Source organism: Lipotes vexillifer, unplaced genomic scaffold (genome assembly GCF_000442215.2).
Source record: "Lipotes vexillifer unplaced genomic scaffold, Lipotes_vexillifer_v1.1 scaffold395, whole genome shotgun sequence".
Lineage (NCBI taxonomy): Eukaryota > Metazoa > Chordata > Mammalia > Artiodactyla > Lipotidae > Lipotes > Lipotes vexillifer.
The window spans coordinates 7506528-7522254 of NW_006797390.1; the positions used below are offsets into that span (position 1 = coordinate 7506528).

Sequence of the window (15727 nt, forward strand, 5' to 3'; positions counted from 1 at the left end):
CCCTTACCTGTAACAGCTTTCTTCTTCTGATATGTAGTCTCATTTTGCTGTGTTTCTGGCTGAAGCAAAAAGAAGCCAACTAAAGAAAGATGCTGATTTAAGTTCTTTTCCTCCTCCATGTACTTGTTTCAGTGTCTCAAGTCACAGAAGGTCCTATCCTAGCACCCACTTCAGGAACTGGTGTTTTTAAGATGGGGCGATTTCAGGTAAGACAGTCACTGCTGGGGGATTGTGTATATAATAAAAAAGGGATTCCCAATTTGGGAGGAGTGTATATATAATAAAATTATTATCTACCTTTTGGGACCTAATTGCCATCAATGATATATTTCTTTTATATAAAGCACTTTTTAGCTCTTTATCATTTTCCCCTCTTAAAAACAATACATGCTAATTAAAGAAAATAAAGAATATTTAGAACAGTAGAGAAACAGTAGATAGTCATACTGTCTGCCCATCCTTCCACCCCACCCCCCTGGGATTACTTTTTGGGGTGTGTTTCTTTCTGTTCCTTTTGCTCTGTACATGTGTATATCTAAAATGGGCCCTGCTTCTCCTCTGAATGATATTGATACTTTGTAGCTTTTTGCCATCTAGTAGTAGGTTTTATCTAACCATTTTCCTATTGTCAGTCATTAGGTGGTTTCTGATTTTTCCAACATAGTAAGTAAAGTAACAGTGAACATCTTTGTATATAAAAACATTTTCCATGTTTAGGATAATTTTCTTAGGGTTAATTTCCAAAGTGAAAATACTGAGTCATCATCAAATAATACCATCTAATTGTATTTTCCCATTTGGGAAACAAGTGAACATGTTCTCGCTTAGTACATAGGGCTATACAAGCTTTGAAAATCTTTTTTTTTTTCTTTTTCTGTTTTCACACCTGCTTTCTTATTATTCTCATGATAACAATTGAAGTTGGGGATATTAGGTCATGTTTTTCTCATTTGTAAACTGTTTCTCAGAGTTTGTCGCCGCCCTGAGTTTGTATTTATAATACATTGTCGAACTAGGACAACGATCTAGATCCTTCTTTTAGCAGCAGCTAGTTGTGCTGATTTTTGAAGCTTAGCTGGCATTTAACATTTATTGGGTTTAATCTTTGAAGTTTTTCTTGTTCACAAGCAACCTTCAATATTCCATGACCTGTTGTTGTTTATATTTTCATTAAGATGTAATCTGAGTCCTGTGCACAGCATGAGATATGAAAGTAAATAATTTACCTAGTTAGCTTAGCCAGCCACTCAGAATCTACATCTCATCTGTACATCTCAGTATAGATATGTCATGCTCTACAGTGAATGGTATTCAGTTTATTTTCACAGTCAGAGATGGAGGGGCTATGTAAACAATCAGCCTACTCAGACTGGGAAATAAAGTGATTCACTTTTGGTCTCTTTCCATCAGGTTTCAGTTGCAATGGATGATCCCCAGAAAGAGGGTAAAAATAAGTCAGAAGATGTAAAGTCTGTTCATTTTGAATCCAGTACTTCAGAGTCCTCAGTGCTATCAAGCAGTAGTCCAGAGAGTACCCTGGTGAAGCCAGAGCCCAATGGGATAGCCGTCCGTGGCGTCTCTTCAGATATGCCGGATAGCGCCCATAAAACTCCTGCCTCAGAAGCAACGTCAGAAACTGGGCAGCCTACCAAGGTTGGACGTTTTCAGGTGACAGCTACAGCAAGCAAAGTCGGTCGTTTCTCCGTTTCAAGAACCGAAGACGAGATTACTGAGGCAAAGAAGGAGGGACCAGTGGTATCTCCTCCTTTTCTGGATTTGGGACATGATGTTCTTCCTGCTGTGATACCAAAGAAAGAGAAGCCCGAACTGTCAGAGGCTTCACATCTGAACGGGCCGTCCTCTGACCTGGAGGCTGCCTTCCTCGGTCGGGATGTGGACGATGGCTCAGGGAGTCCGCACTCCCCGCAGCTGAGCTCAAAGAGCCTCCCTGCCCAGGGCCTGAGTTATTCCTTCAACTCCTCTTACATGAGCAGCGACAATGAATCAGATATTGAAGATGAGGACTTGAAGTTAGAGCTGCGGCGGCTACGAGAAAAGTACGTGCGTTTCTCCTGTGAAAGGGTACCAGCAGAGCCGTGTGATGGCTCCCAGAGCTAGAGGGTGGGGTGTACAAGAGCTGCCTGGCTGACGGTAGTTCTTACAGAGCTGCTTCAGCACCTTGGCGTTACTCGTAGCATGTTATTGTTGTCAGTGGCTCTTTTGCATTGTGAACCTCATCATAGCTATTACTGGTCTACCAGATGGATCTGGTAATGATACTGGGATACGGATTACGATAGCAGGTTTTCTTGGTCACGTTTGATGAACTGGGTCCGATTCGCAAGTTCAGTATTCCTGTGTAGAGCTTCCAAGTCAGGAAATCTCTTTCTCCTAACACATCACCAACCATTTGTGGTTGGCTAGGAGCTTGCTGGAATTTGGCTTGGGTAACGGAGGCCAGCAAGAGGAGCTGACACTAGAATCACAAGGTGACAGCAGTTAGATTCAGTACATTTGGGGGAAGGATTCACTGGTGAGTAAATACGTGAATGGAGGTTAAATAATGTTGTTAATTCTTGTTTGAACAAAGGTGGTTATACTATTTTTGAATTATGCTTGATTATCTTTCATAGACATCTTAAAGAGATTCAAGACCTGCAGAGTCGCCAGAAGCATGAAATTGAATCTTTGTACACCAAACTGGGCAAGGTTCCTCCTGCCGTCATCATTCCCCCAGCTGCCCCGCTTGCAGGGAGAAGAAGGCGACCCACCAAAAGCAAAGGCAGCAAGTCTGGTCGCAGCAGTTCCTTGGGGAATAAAAGCCCTGGACCAGGTCAGCCATGGCTGCCCCATCTTATGTTTTTGTCTCCAAATGTGTATATAACCTATGGAACATTTGTTAAATTTCGAAGGCGTTTGACTTCCCTAATAGGCTTGCTTCCTTGCCTTGTCTACTCCCTGTATTTATAGAACGTCTTTTGAGTTTATGGAAGACAGGTCAGTGCTACGACCTATTCCTTTGTAATCCATATTGCCTCCGTTTATAGTTGTTGATGAGGATAAAACACTTAGCTTTGCCTGCTAACTCGTGGAGCTCACATTTCACCAAGCTCATAGGCAGTTGAGAGAAAATTCATTGTTCTCTGTTAGTAAAGTCCAGGTAGATTCTTCCTTTTTAATGAATGAATTGGTCATAATTACAACAGGGATGAATGTAAATTTCATGTAAGTATTTGGGTATGTCATATGATAATTTCCTTGGCTAAAGTTTTTATTTATCTGTATTGGAATAAAGAACTTGCTAGTGTTTATAATCAAAAAAATAGTTAAATCATAATCTCTGGAAATGAATTGTAGTTTGCCTATTTTTTATTATGTTAGCGAGTTTTTGCCCTTTGGTGAAATTATGGTAATGTTAACAGATAACTAGTTGAAAAGTAAAAGCAGCTAAAATAAGTTTATACCTCATACTTGCTCTTCAGTCCTAATATAAATATTTTGGAAAGCAGTTGTAAACTTAACAGCTTTCCATTCTCTGGAAGCTTTCAGAGACCCCAACCTTTTCTCTAGCACATGAGAACCAATTCGTTAGGAGACATGTGATGATAAGCAATAGCAGCTAATTCAGGTTCTGATCCCAATTTTGACCTTCTTTTTGCGTGGACTTCTAGTCCACTAGCTACTAAGGAATAGAGAAGTTAGTCCATTTCAGGCCACCTGGCTAATGATTGAAAGCCACCTTTTAAGAATAATTTTAAATATGCATTACTCTCCAATCCCTTACATCATTTTCGACATCTCTTTTGTACTTGATCTGACACATGTACAGGAAAGACTAAGCAGAGACTGTCTCTGGAACCAATTTGTATCATGATCCAACTCAGTGTTTATAAGAGGGTAAAAAAGGCAATGCTGAGATTGCAAAATGGAATTCTCTCATGTCCACTGCACGTGCTAGTTTTCTTACTCAGCTCAGACTTGGAATCATCCAAGTTGTCTACGGCTCAGCATCTTCAGGGATGGGGTCCTGTAGTCCTGTTGCCTGTTGAGTCTCCTGCTACATCTCACTTCCCCTCCTGTCAGTGAGACCCTTGCTCTTTGATCTCCTATAGGTTTTGGCCCATTATTAATCTGTCAGTGGGACACATTGGAGGAAGAACAGTGCCTGTCAGGTGCGGTTGGAAGGCTGTGCACGTTCCCTCATGCCGCTGTGTCTTTTGTCAGGTAACCTGTCTGGCCAGAGTGCAGCTTCCATCTTGCACCCGCAGCAGACCCTCCCCGCTCCTGGCAACATCCCAGAGATGGGGCAGAATCAGCTGTTACAGCCCCTTAAGCCATCACCCTCCAGTGACAACCTGTATTCAGCCTTCACCAGTGATGGTGCCATTTCAGTACCAAGCCTTTCTGCTCCAGGTCAAGGTAAGAAATCAGAGCAGCCAGCATCTTCCAAGAACATTAAAATGGACACATTGCCATATGTGGGACAAAAGCCTGGTGAGGAACCTGTTCAGGTGGATTGGAGGAGCAGCTGACCAGGAACCAGCCGCACGGTACCCACATGGTTCTTTGGGCTGTAAGGGGAGTGGGTGGGATCACTGCTCCCATCGGGTGGAAATAGGTTTTTTCAAGGGACTACAGTAAAAAGTGACACCTGTGCCCTATGAAGCCTCAGTGAGATGAGTGACTCCTTTGGGATTTGGAGCTTATGCTTTAATACTAGACTGGGATTTCCTGGACCACATTCTAAGGAGTTTTAGCCATTTCTGAAAGTTAATGCATTTGATTAGCCAGTGTAGACTTCTAAAATTTCTAAGTATGAGAGACACATACTAAAATGAATTCAAGTCCATTCAAGTTTTTACCCGTAATCTACTTCCCAAATATAGGTTAATAAACAAATGTTTAATGAAATGATCACTCAGAACATTCCTGTAGAGGAAAGACCTTCTGGTAACATTAGATCTAGAAGCCGAAAGGAGCTGGGCATGTGGGTGGAGAAGAATGAAATCAGGGATCTAGATAGTGAAGTAGGTGCTTGCGCCACAGGAGTTAGGCGTTAGGCCGCCTCCCAGCAGGGTGAGTGTCCTTGCGGGAGGCGCTCGGTCTAGGCAGGTGGCGGGACTGCGGCCTGACCCTCCTCCCCCACGTCCGGGCCTGTCCTGGAAGCTCGTTCCTCTGTGTGCTGTCCTAGCGCATCTCACTCTCCAGCCTCGGGTTCTAACGTCTCGTAGCTGTGTTCTGTCTCTTCTCTACCCCGTTCTTCCCTGTTCTTCCCCTCTCACAGGCTGTGCGAAGTTTAACTGTGCGTCTGAGCAGGTGACGTTCAAACCTGGTGGCAGGAGGACCCGATTTCTGAGTACGCCCTGCTTGGCTCTTTGTGTGTAACACCTTTACTCCTTCCTTGTCCTTGTGTTTCTGCCGCTTGGATCTGTTGTTTCATGCAGTCCATGTGCATTTGTCTTGGCTGAACTACTATTACCCTCAGAAGTTTGGGTCTCTGTTAATTATGATAAAAGATGTAGAAATAACAATAGGTTTCTGTAAACGTCAGAATAAGTTTCTGGAAGAATTGCCTCTTCCTAGGCCCATGACAGAGGGCACGGGGTCGCTCAGCATAGCGAAATCTGGGCTCACAGTCCTGCTCAGCACTGCCCCCTGCTGTGGCATTAGAAGCCACAGAAAGCATCTTGGCCACTGGTACCGGGGAAAAGTTACACCCTATTTTTCTCTTCTTCTTCAGAGTAGGTTGAAATCTTTTTTTTTTCCCTCAATTAAGCATAACCATCTATCAATTGAGAAGATGCTAGAATCTCTTCATTGGATGTTTTCACCACCACCACCCTGTAACTCCATAAAATCAGAATTTCAGAAAGGGTTTCAGTGTAGTTCTTCTTATAAGGCTTACTAAAGACCGAAGGGCCAGCACCTGCAAGCAAAAATGGGCTTTTTAACAAGAATGCTGGGATTTCTCAGCTTTCTTCCCCTGAACAGGGCACAATAGCAAGTCACCCAACCTCTCCAGCCCATCTCCCCATGTGTGGAATGCAGGTGGTCCTACACAAATCAGATAAGATCACACGCACAAGACATTATTTCTCTCTGATTAAACCATACCTCCCTGGCACGTAGCAGGTAGTCGGTAAACGTATGTTGAAATAAAAATTTTTTAAACAAAAATAAGGCTCAAGTAGAAAACCTTTGTTAGAGTTCAGGTAAACATCTTCTCTGTTAAGGCCTCAAACTTCTGATGTGGTTATTGAAGTGCTTTTTAAATGCATGTGCTCGGACCATCGTTGTTTCTGAGTATGGTTCGGAGGTCCTTGGGCACTAGTCTAAGGCTGTTTAACAAAGAGGGAGGTGGAAGGCTTACCCAATTTAGTAGGGGTTTTTTTGTGGTACGCGGGCCTCTCACTGTTGTGGCGTCTCCCGTTGCGGGGCACAGGCTCCGGATGTGCAGGCTCAGCGGCCATGGCTCACGGGCCCAGCCGCTCCGCGGCATGTGGAATCTTCCCAGACCGGGGCACGAACCCGTGTCCCCTGCATCGGCAGGCGGACTCTCAACCACTGCGCCACCAGGGAAGCCCCAATTTGGTAGGTTTTTGAGCACTGAGATCAGTAGCTTTTCTGGCAAGGCTAGGCTGGACCAAGAATGTTAGCTCCTTGACACTTAAGTAAGCATTTAATTTATATGTCCAGCTAGAAAGAGGAAAAGACATTAACAGTAGGAGACAAGTGTTTTGAAATAAAATGTGATGTGTCAGGCCTGTGTTATATAGCCTGAAATGTCTAAGAGGGAAGAAAGAGAACCAAGGCTTTTTTGTGAAGGAAGTGTAGTGTGACAGGTACCACTTCAGATTAAATAATTCAGTAAATTCTCATCACACTCTTAAAGGTAGGTGGTATTACACTGTTGTTCAGGTGAAAGTTATTAGAAGTATTAAATTTTATTATTTCCTTTTGGGTCTTAAAATTAGAGGCCCTACCTCTGTTGAAGGCATGTCAGTGTACATCACGTAAGCCTTGACGAACAAATCACAAGAGGCAGGTTTAAAGCAGATCCGGAGGCCCATGGTTAGGACTCGGCGGTTTCACTGCCGTGGCCCCAGGTTCAATCCCTGGTCAGGGAACTAAGATCCCATCCTGGAAGCCGCTCAGCGAGGCCAAAAAAAAAAAAAAAAGCAAAAAAAGCAAACATGGAAAGAGAACCAGGGCTCACAGGCATGGGGTCTTAACTAGCCTCTGATGCTTTACTCTATGCTTTCAGAATAGATAATGGTTTGGAAGCATGGCTTGGCTTAATGCTTTATTTATGTTCAAAAGTTGCTTGTTTTCCACATATTTCTAAAGATTTTTCTAGGAGGTAAAGGGTTAGTATTGTATGTCTAGGATGTGGAAATAGAGTATTAGCCAATTTAAATTAAAACTGTAACAATGGTACCATCTGTCAGCCTCCTGTGGTAGAATTGTTAATGCATTTAATTGAGTGCTTTGTTAACAACCCGGCAAGAGAAGCAGGAGCGGGGGGACAGGGTCGGTGGAGAGACTGCTTGGGTGTTTGAAATTCAAGCAGTGAGACCCAGAGGGAGACTGGGGTTCATCCCGAACCTTGGTGCAGGGCATCGCTCTTCTAGGTAGAAAGACTGGGTGTGGAAACTCACTTCTGCCAGCCGGGAACCAGCAGCCAGGAGGGTCCATCATACAGAATGGCATCTGTGGCAGGGCTCCCGGGTCCCTCCAGTCTGTCTCCCCTCCTGCTTTCTCTTGCTGGGACTTTGTGTGCTGTTTGGAGATTCTAAATATTTTACATTGATGTTTCCTTATCTTTAACACATTGCTCTTTCTTTGTGCTTCAGGGAAGATGGTGAAAAAAGTCTGTCCTTGCAACCAGCTCTGTAGTAATTATCCTTTCTTTCTGTTACTTTCGGCCCTTGATTGCAAAGCCTGTTGCCGTTGAGGTCTTTGAATCCCGAAGCCTCATGACTTTCAGACTCCCAGCTCCCATCCGGCTAGTCCTGCACCCTTTTCTGGTGTCATCTTTAACATGCTCAGTTGCTGCCACTGGCTGTCCTTCCAGATTCAAGGTCGCCTCACAGTGCTCTCATTGACAGCCCCGTGCCCCGGCTCTGTGACAGCTGTGGGTGGAGGCGCCTGCGGATGTGCGTAGGGGCCTCAGGGAGGCCTGGCTCCTTGGGAGAGAGTCCTGTAGTCAGAAACGTGTGCCCGGCGCTGTGTGCCCACGGGGATTCAGCCAGGACCGCGGCCTGCGAGAGCCTGGGCCCTCACGTCGCAGTGGGAGTGGATGCTGGGCTGCTGAGGGCAGGGACACTCCGTGTAGGCAGGAGGCTTCTCGTGAGAGCGAGGACAGTTCAGCAGCCCAGCAGCCACCGAGAGGCCCCTCCAGAAAACTCTGTGCTTGGGAGACTGGGCAGTAAGCTGTGGCTCGTAGGCGTTGTTACTAGGATCCAGCGGTGGGGTGGGGATGGGATGGGGGCATGTATTACGGCAGGAGAACATCAGAAAGTGAATTTCTGGTGGTAAAGGATGCACGACTTTTAGAGCTTTCAGCAGAGCTGAAGAAGGTTCAAAGGATAGTCATGTTCTCTCAGGAAGGCAAGCAGCGTTCTCAGAAATACCTGCTTACCAGTGCTCTTCAGCAGTCTAGTGCTACAGTGGGCCAGACGCACTCCCCCGTTCCCCTGGGCTTTATTCGTCAAGTCAGCTCTTCCTGGGAGTTAATTCCTGGTCAGAAAGGGATGTGTGTGTTTGTCTGTGTCCTTTAATGGGAAAGCTATTTTCAGAAGCCAGAATGAGAAGGTGAACTGTGAGGCTGACTCTCCCCCGTGGTGTAAACCCCACATTCAGAATCCAGTGTCGTGTAACAAGATGAGGCCATAAAGGGGCCTCAGCATCGCGGCGACTGGCATGAGACCAGAGGGTGTGGTTCTAGCACGAGCAGTTTGTGGCCAGCAGTGCTCAGCTCCGCAAGCTTCTGAATTTGGCTTTTGACAGCTCTGCTCACTTGTGATTATGTTGTTTTCATCGTCTCGCTCACCATCAAGCTCGCGAAGCAGCTGTCATTCAAGGAGGATGGCAGTCCTCATGCATGTGATGTGCTTGCTCTGGGGATCTCGCCATTAGCACGACTGCCATCCTCGCTGCCTGCGCTTCCCGCCCCAGCGCTGTCTCACTGCTGCTGTTCGAGGAACGCTGTGTCCTGTGCTTTTCCACTTTGCACCTGGGCCTCCTGTTCCACAGGGAGCTTACTCTTCCCTTTACACGGTGTGTGTGGTAGCAGCCCCCGTGGCTCTGGCGGGCACTGAGAGAGTGAGCTGACAACACGTGCAGTCGGCCTGGCTTGTCTTGCCTTGGTGATAAGAAGCACGTGCCCCTCGCACTCTGCAGCTTCACCTCAGAATAGCTGTTCCTGTAGGACACGTGTGCTCGGGTGTGCCATTCCCGGGTGGCAGGGTGCAAACCAGCCTCGAGAGCAGCAGTGGATTACAGGGGGCTTCTACATGGCAGAGTTGCTTCCAGTGTGCTGCTGTGCTCTGGTGCTGCTTGGATCTTGAAAGCAGGAAGATGCATGCATTTAAATATCTAGCCCTGGCAGTATTTGGGGATCTTAAGTCCTAATGGCTCACAGCCTACCCCAACAGCTTTCATTTATTCTGCAGCAAATGTGAGATCTGGTAAGAAAGTGGGGGGTGATGGGAAAACACAGGACGTGACTCTTCTTTCCCTCTTCCCTAAAACTCGCCTCTTCGAATAATCGCCAGTGTGCCCTCCAGCAGAGCCGAAATCAGGCAGGACACAGACTCCTTTCTTTCTCATCAAACCGTAGAAATAGAATTCCTTCATCACAGCCCCGAAGCGTCCTCCCCCTCCGCACCCCTGCCTCAGCCAGGCGCGCATGAGAGTGCTTGCTCTTCTGGGGAGTGGGGGCCGTAGAGGCCTTGAAGCAGTGGAACTGAGGTCATCTTTGGGAAGCCACGCCTTCCTGGAGCTGACAGACTCAGGCACACCGCCGAGAGCCTTCCTCCTGTAGAGAGCCTTCCTCCTGAGCGCTCCTGGTTCTTTACTCAGAGGAAGTGGGGAGACGCTGAAGCCTTAACTCTCGCAAGTTTGCGTTTGCAGCTCATGTTTATGGGTCCAGGTGAAAAAGGTTTCCGACCAGAGCACGCTTTCTCTTGTCGTCCATTTCTGTGAAAGAATGGCTGAAGACCATGATGGTCCCACATGGTTTGGGAGCCCATCTTTCCTGGGGCTTGTCTTTGCGTTCCTTTAACTCCTCCATGAACCCTGCCCAGTGCTCCAGGGATCCCCTTCTCTTGCCCTGTTCTGCAGCATTCTAGAGCAGCCAGCCTCACTGGCCACACCGCAGAGCTCTCCTCTCCCCCAGGGGATGCTGGGCGTAGAGGCCCAGCAGCGAGTGTCTGCGCTCCAGGATGCCATGAGAATGGGCAGAAAGGAGGTCCCCGCCCTCTGTGCCTTCCCTCATCCGGAGTTGTTCAGCCTCGTCTGGAGCTCCTGAAGAGAACCTGTTTTCATTACCCTGTGATGCCAGAGCATTTGGCTACATAAGAACCTTGGAACCTTCCTTTTCTTGCATGGCTTCCTACTTCATCCTCCCCATTCCGTGGTTTGCTGCCATTCATCATTCTCGGAAGTTTTTCCTCTCCCTGAAATTACAACCCAAGCCTCTTTTAATGGTGGTACTCTGTTTCTTCTTCTGACTTTAGGGACCAGCAGCACAAACACCGTCGGGGGAACAGTGAACAGCCAGGCCGCCCAGGCTCAGCCTCCTGCCATGACGTCCAGCAGGAAGGGCACGTTCACAGATGACCTGCACAAGTTGGTCGACAACTGGGCCCGAGATGCCATGAATCTCTCAGGCAGGAGAGGAAGCAAAGGACACATGAGTTACGAGGTCAGTCTGCCCCTTTTGCCATTTTCCGGATCCATCAGCGTCTCAGCGAGCACGCGTATCGCTCATGTGAGGGACCTTCTTCAGTAGCTCATGCGTTTTAACGCTTTTAAGAAAACAAGACAGAAATCACCCAGGTCCCCTTTTAGTTTTCCTGCCCTGAATCCCGAGCTCTGTATCGGTCAGCCCAGTTTTTTCTTCCCTCTTCCTTTCACACTCCGAACTACACACACACGACACCACCCACCTCCAATCAGAACAAGTATTTGGTGAATATAAAGAGCCGATAATTATGATGGAAGGTTGTCTGGGTGTTGTTTTCAGTGTCCCCCGCAAGATGAGAGCAGCCCGCTTCTGGAATTCTGTCTCAGTTCCACCCATCTCACACCCACACCAGCTTCACACGGCGTTGTTCTCTCCTCAGGGCCCCGGCATGGCAAGGAAGTTCTCCGCACCTGGTCAGCTGTGCGTCTCCATGACCTCAACCCTGGGTGGCTCCGCCCCCATCTCTGCAGCATCAGCTACCTCTCTAGGCCACTTCCCCAAGCCCATGTGCCCCCCACAGCAGTACGGTTTCCCACCCCCCCCCTTTGGCACGCAGTGGAGTGGCACGGGCGGCCCAGCAACACAGCCACTTAGCCAGTTCCAACCTGTGGGGACTGCTTCCTTGCAGAACTTCAACATCAGCACCTTGCAGAAGTCCATCAGCAACCCTCCAGGTTCCAACCTGAGGACCACGTAGACCTGGAGGCACTGACGGGGTAGATGTGGGGGCAGGAGGGGGGATGGCGAGGGGCAGGTGGAGGGGGTGGGAAAGCAGTCTACCTACTAACTGCTAGCGCTGCATTTCACTGGTTATTTCTTGCCAGACAGGAATGTGTTTAATACCGCTTAGAGCCCTCAGAGTGGAGAATCTCCCTGTGCTTTCACCATTTATTGGAGTGGGATGAGAAGGAAAGAAAGAGGTTTCTTGTGTATGCTTTGTTATCTCTCCCCAGCAGTGAGCGCTCGGAAAGAGAATCGTGTTGATTAGAAAGCTTCTAGAGAGCTCAGTGGAAAAGCAAAGGCCATCTGTGTTCTCAAGTAGTGGGGCTCTTAATCTTGGTACCCACCGCAAGTCCCTTATCCCCTCAAGAACATAAACCACAAGACAAAAAATTAAACTATTGGGCTCTCTCCTACCCTGTCCCCACCCCAGCCAATCTTTAGAACCCAGTGAAAACACCAGGGGACGGAGGTTTCAACCCTTTCTTACGATAGGTCATTAGTGCTTTAAGCAAATGATATTCGCAGCTTTGACTGCAGCATTAGGCATTAGGAAAAAAAAATTAAGTTCCCTGCGGACATGTAACTTTGCCATCAGTTTTGATGTGGAAACACTGTGATATATAAATGTTGTTGGACAACAGTAGTTTTAAAAGTAAGATATGAAAGGTTTAAAAAGTTGAAAAAAGCTAGCTCTGTCCTTTACCTATTGAGACTTTACTTTCTCCTTTGTATTTCCATTGTATTAGATAAATAAATGTGAATGTAAAATTGTATAAATTACTGTACTTGAATACTTCTGTTCTCCCAGTATTGCTTGCTGGATGTTTTAGTGCCTTGGACTTCTATTGCTTCTGCCGTTAACATCAACTTCTCATCAGACCCCAGTCAGCAAAAGGGCGTATGGAAGGAAACCTTGGGTCCATAGGACCCAGCAGTGGATTATGCAATAAGGAAATTGAAGGAGTATTTTTTTTCAAGTCATTCAACAATTTTGTCTAGAGCAGGTGTAAGATGAGCAGGTGAGAAGTTGACAGTAGTGGTTAAAAGCAGAAAACTGTTTCAGGACAGGTGAGGAGGGGTGTTGTCACAAAATCGGGCAGTTTACAAGATTGAGCGTGGTATGCGATAAGTGATGAAAGAAAAAGGAAGACTACGTACGGGATGGGAGAACAGACTTGTTTTGAAGATCGGTGATGCTTGGCCAGTGGCTGCCATAAGCCTTATTTACCTGAGCTGGGCTTGAGCAGAGGAGACCTGGAAGAAATGGCTGAATAGAAAGGGAAGGGCACGGGGTGGGGTTGGGGGGGGGGGCGCTAGTTTTTAAGCTGGGAAATGTGATAGTGAAATGTCACAGATGGAGAAAGTTGTTCTAAGAAAAAAAGATCGGTGATGCTTGGCCAGTGGCTGCCATAAGCCTTATTTACCTGAGCTGGGCTTGAGCAGAGGAGACCTGGAAGAAATGGCTGAATAGAAAGGGAAGGGCACGGGGTGGGGTTGGGGGGGGGGGCGCTAGTTTTTAAGCTGGGAAATGTGATAGTGAAATGTCACAGATGGAGAAAGTTGTTCTAAGAAAAATCATTTGGATTGCTTCCCTCTTGGTGCAAATGTCCCGTGTATTTCTCAGCTTGGGGTACTGTAGTTTGTGGAAAGTGGACCCACATCTGAATTAAGCATTGTAGGAAAGAATGCTTATTCCTACCCACTTCCTATATAATGTCCAGATGGTTGCAGGATCATAATCGCTTGCGCCACCTTATTTCTAGAATTAACAGCTGATATTCTCACGTTCTCTGTAAACAGATATTCCCCTGAAGTTAATAAACTGCAACCAACCAGTATTATTTAGTGCTGTGCCTAGTTGTAATGGGCAGTTCTGTTACTTTCAGAGCTTTCGGGAAATACTCTCCTCATTGCCTGAGTTTGGGATCTCTGTTCTCCCAGAAGGTGGGGAAAGAAGCCAGGACTTAATTTTGGGGTGCTTCTTGTCTTGACTCTTGAACTGGGAAACCTATTCCAACCTCTTACCCACCTCAGTGGCACATCCCAGGAATCCCCATGACAGGAAGAGCCATGGCTGTCCTGTCCTCCGTTGGTCATTTTCTTTATTAAGTTAGCCGAGACCCCAAAGATGCAAATGAGAGCTGAAGGTTGTAGGAAGGTAGAAATGAAAAGGGCAGGCGTTCCAAGCTTTGCTTCGAAACTGTTTACTTACTTTTTCTCTGCTTATAATCCTCGGGAGATGACAAGAGTAAGAACAGAACAAGAAGCGCCAAGGAGGTGGGGAACGGACCCCTGGGCAAGGAGGCAGGGCTTTGCAGCAGAGGAAAGAGGAGCCAGAGTGCAGCACGTGACTATTTTCTTTGGTTTAATCATTTTGAGATCTCTTCACTCACAGGTGGAAAGAACTGCTTTTATTTACTGTTGATTTTTTTCCCCCTCCTGTGGATGAAATAACTGAAGCCTAGAGGAATGAACCTAGTGCTACTGAACTGTTTAAATTATTTTTGTGTTAATAGTACACTTTGAGTATCTTTTTCCACATTAAAAAAATTCTTTCTGAATTATAAATGTTTTCCTTACATTATTTAACAATGTACACTGTTTAAGAAAACAGACTAAATTCAAACCTTGGGGATTGTTGGCAGTCCGTCAACCTGTGCGTTTGGGATAAACCCCAGGGGGTCGCGCTTTCTGCTTCCGTTTGTTACCTTTGTAGATGAAACCATTCAAATAAACCAAACTTGCTTTTCTTGAGCTGTGGGGTTTCATTTTCAGCACATGTCTTTTTCTTGATCTCATTAGCTCTGATTTGACTTGTGTGCAATTTATAACTGGATTCCTAGCTCCAGGACCTTTTTTTTAAACAGCAGTTCTGACCTGAACTAAGATGCTGCAGACAAGCAAGATATATTTTCTGAAGACCATGGTAAGGATATGAAAATCAGAAGATGAACCTATGCCCAAAGCTGTGCAGCTCAGGTGAGGTGGAGGGAGGTCAGGGAAAGCCCCATGCTCGTCTTCCAGAGGCGCGGCGGTGGCCTAGGGGCACAGCTTCCCAGATGGGCCTGTGCTCCAACAAACTCAAGACTGGGTACAAGGCCCAACCCAAAATGCCCTTAAAAAGTAAAACTGCACACTCATTAGTTGGGGGAAAGGACGGTGAAACATCTAAACACTAAAAGAATTTATGTTAAGGTGGGTGATAATCGCACATCCGAAATAGCTAAACAGCTGCTTATGTCACGCAGATCTTTGTGGTTTTCCAGTACATATAAACGTTGTTTACACTATAGCCTGTTATGTCTGCAACAGCATTATATCTAAAACAATATATACCTTTTTTTTAAGAATATATTTTTAAAGAATATTTATTTACTTGGCTGCACCGGGTCTTAGTGGTGGCATGCAGGATCTAGTTCCCTGGCCATGGATCGAACCCGGGACCCCTGCCTTGGGAGTGTGGAGTCTTAGCCACTGGACCACCAGGGAAGTCCCTAAGACAATATATACTTTAAAATGCTGTTGGGAAAATGCTCAACACAGGATTGCCAAAAACCTTCAATTTGTTTGTTTGTTTAAAGAAAAAAAAAATCTGCGAAGTGCCATAAAAAGAAAGGTATGCCTGTTATTTTGTTACAAAGTAGGATTTTATTTTGCTTTCTTAAAATGCCTTTTCTCTGGTCTTAGATTATTTCCTTATTAGGAAAAAATGGAGGTAGTTTCATGATGAGCCTATTAAGTGACTGACTGACTGACAGATGATTGTCGTAGATGAGTGGCAGCAACAGGGGTCAGAGGTCACAGTGACATACCGCAGGCCGCTGTCGAGGTTGGTGCGTGGGGAAAGTGGCCACTGTGATTCCTAGAATTTCTGCCTTTATTAACATGAAAGCTTAGGAATAAATAGTGAAGAGCCAAGGTGCACAAGTTTAATCTCCGCAGGGCTTCCCAACCTGCCCAGCTTGATCTGTGTCAGGTTCCAATAGTGAAATCCTCTGGCGAAGTTCAGCGTGAAGCAAGGTAAATCCCCGGAGG

General features: G+C 46.3%; 1 protein-coding gene across 3 annotated transcripts in view; it reads left to right on the plus strand.

The window, feature by feature from the left end:
- The window catches only part of WNK1 (WNK lysine deficient protein kinase 1), a 135398-nt gene extending 123732 nt beyond the window's left edge, over positions 1-11666 (plus strand). For all 3 annotated transcript variants that reach the window (XM_007469472.1, XM_007469473.1, XM_007469474.1), the window contains 6 exons: positions 133-206; positions 1411-2057; positions 2634-2825; positions 4214-4419; positions 10740-10927; positions 11349-11666. In XM_007469472.1, the coding sequence (XP_007469534.1) occupies positions 133-206; positions 1411-2057; positions 2634-2825; positions 4214-4419; positions 10740-10927; positions 11349-11666 (1625 nt within the window). The remainder of the gene's footprint in view (positions 1-132; positions 207-1410; positions 2058-2633; positions 2826-4213; positions 4420-10739; positions 10928-11348) is intronic.
- The last annotated feature ends 4061 nt before the right edge of the window (positions 11667-15727 follow it).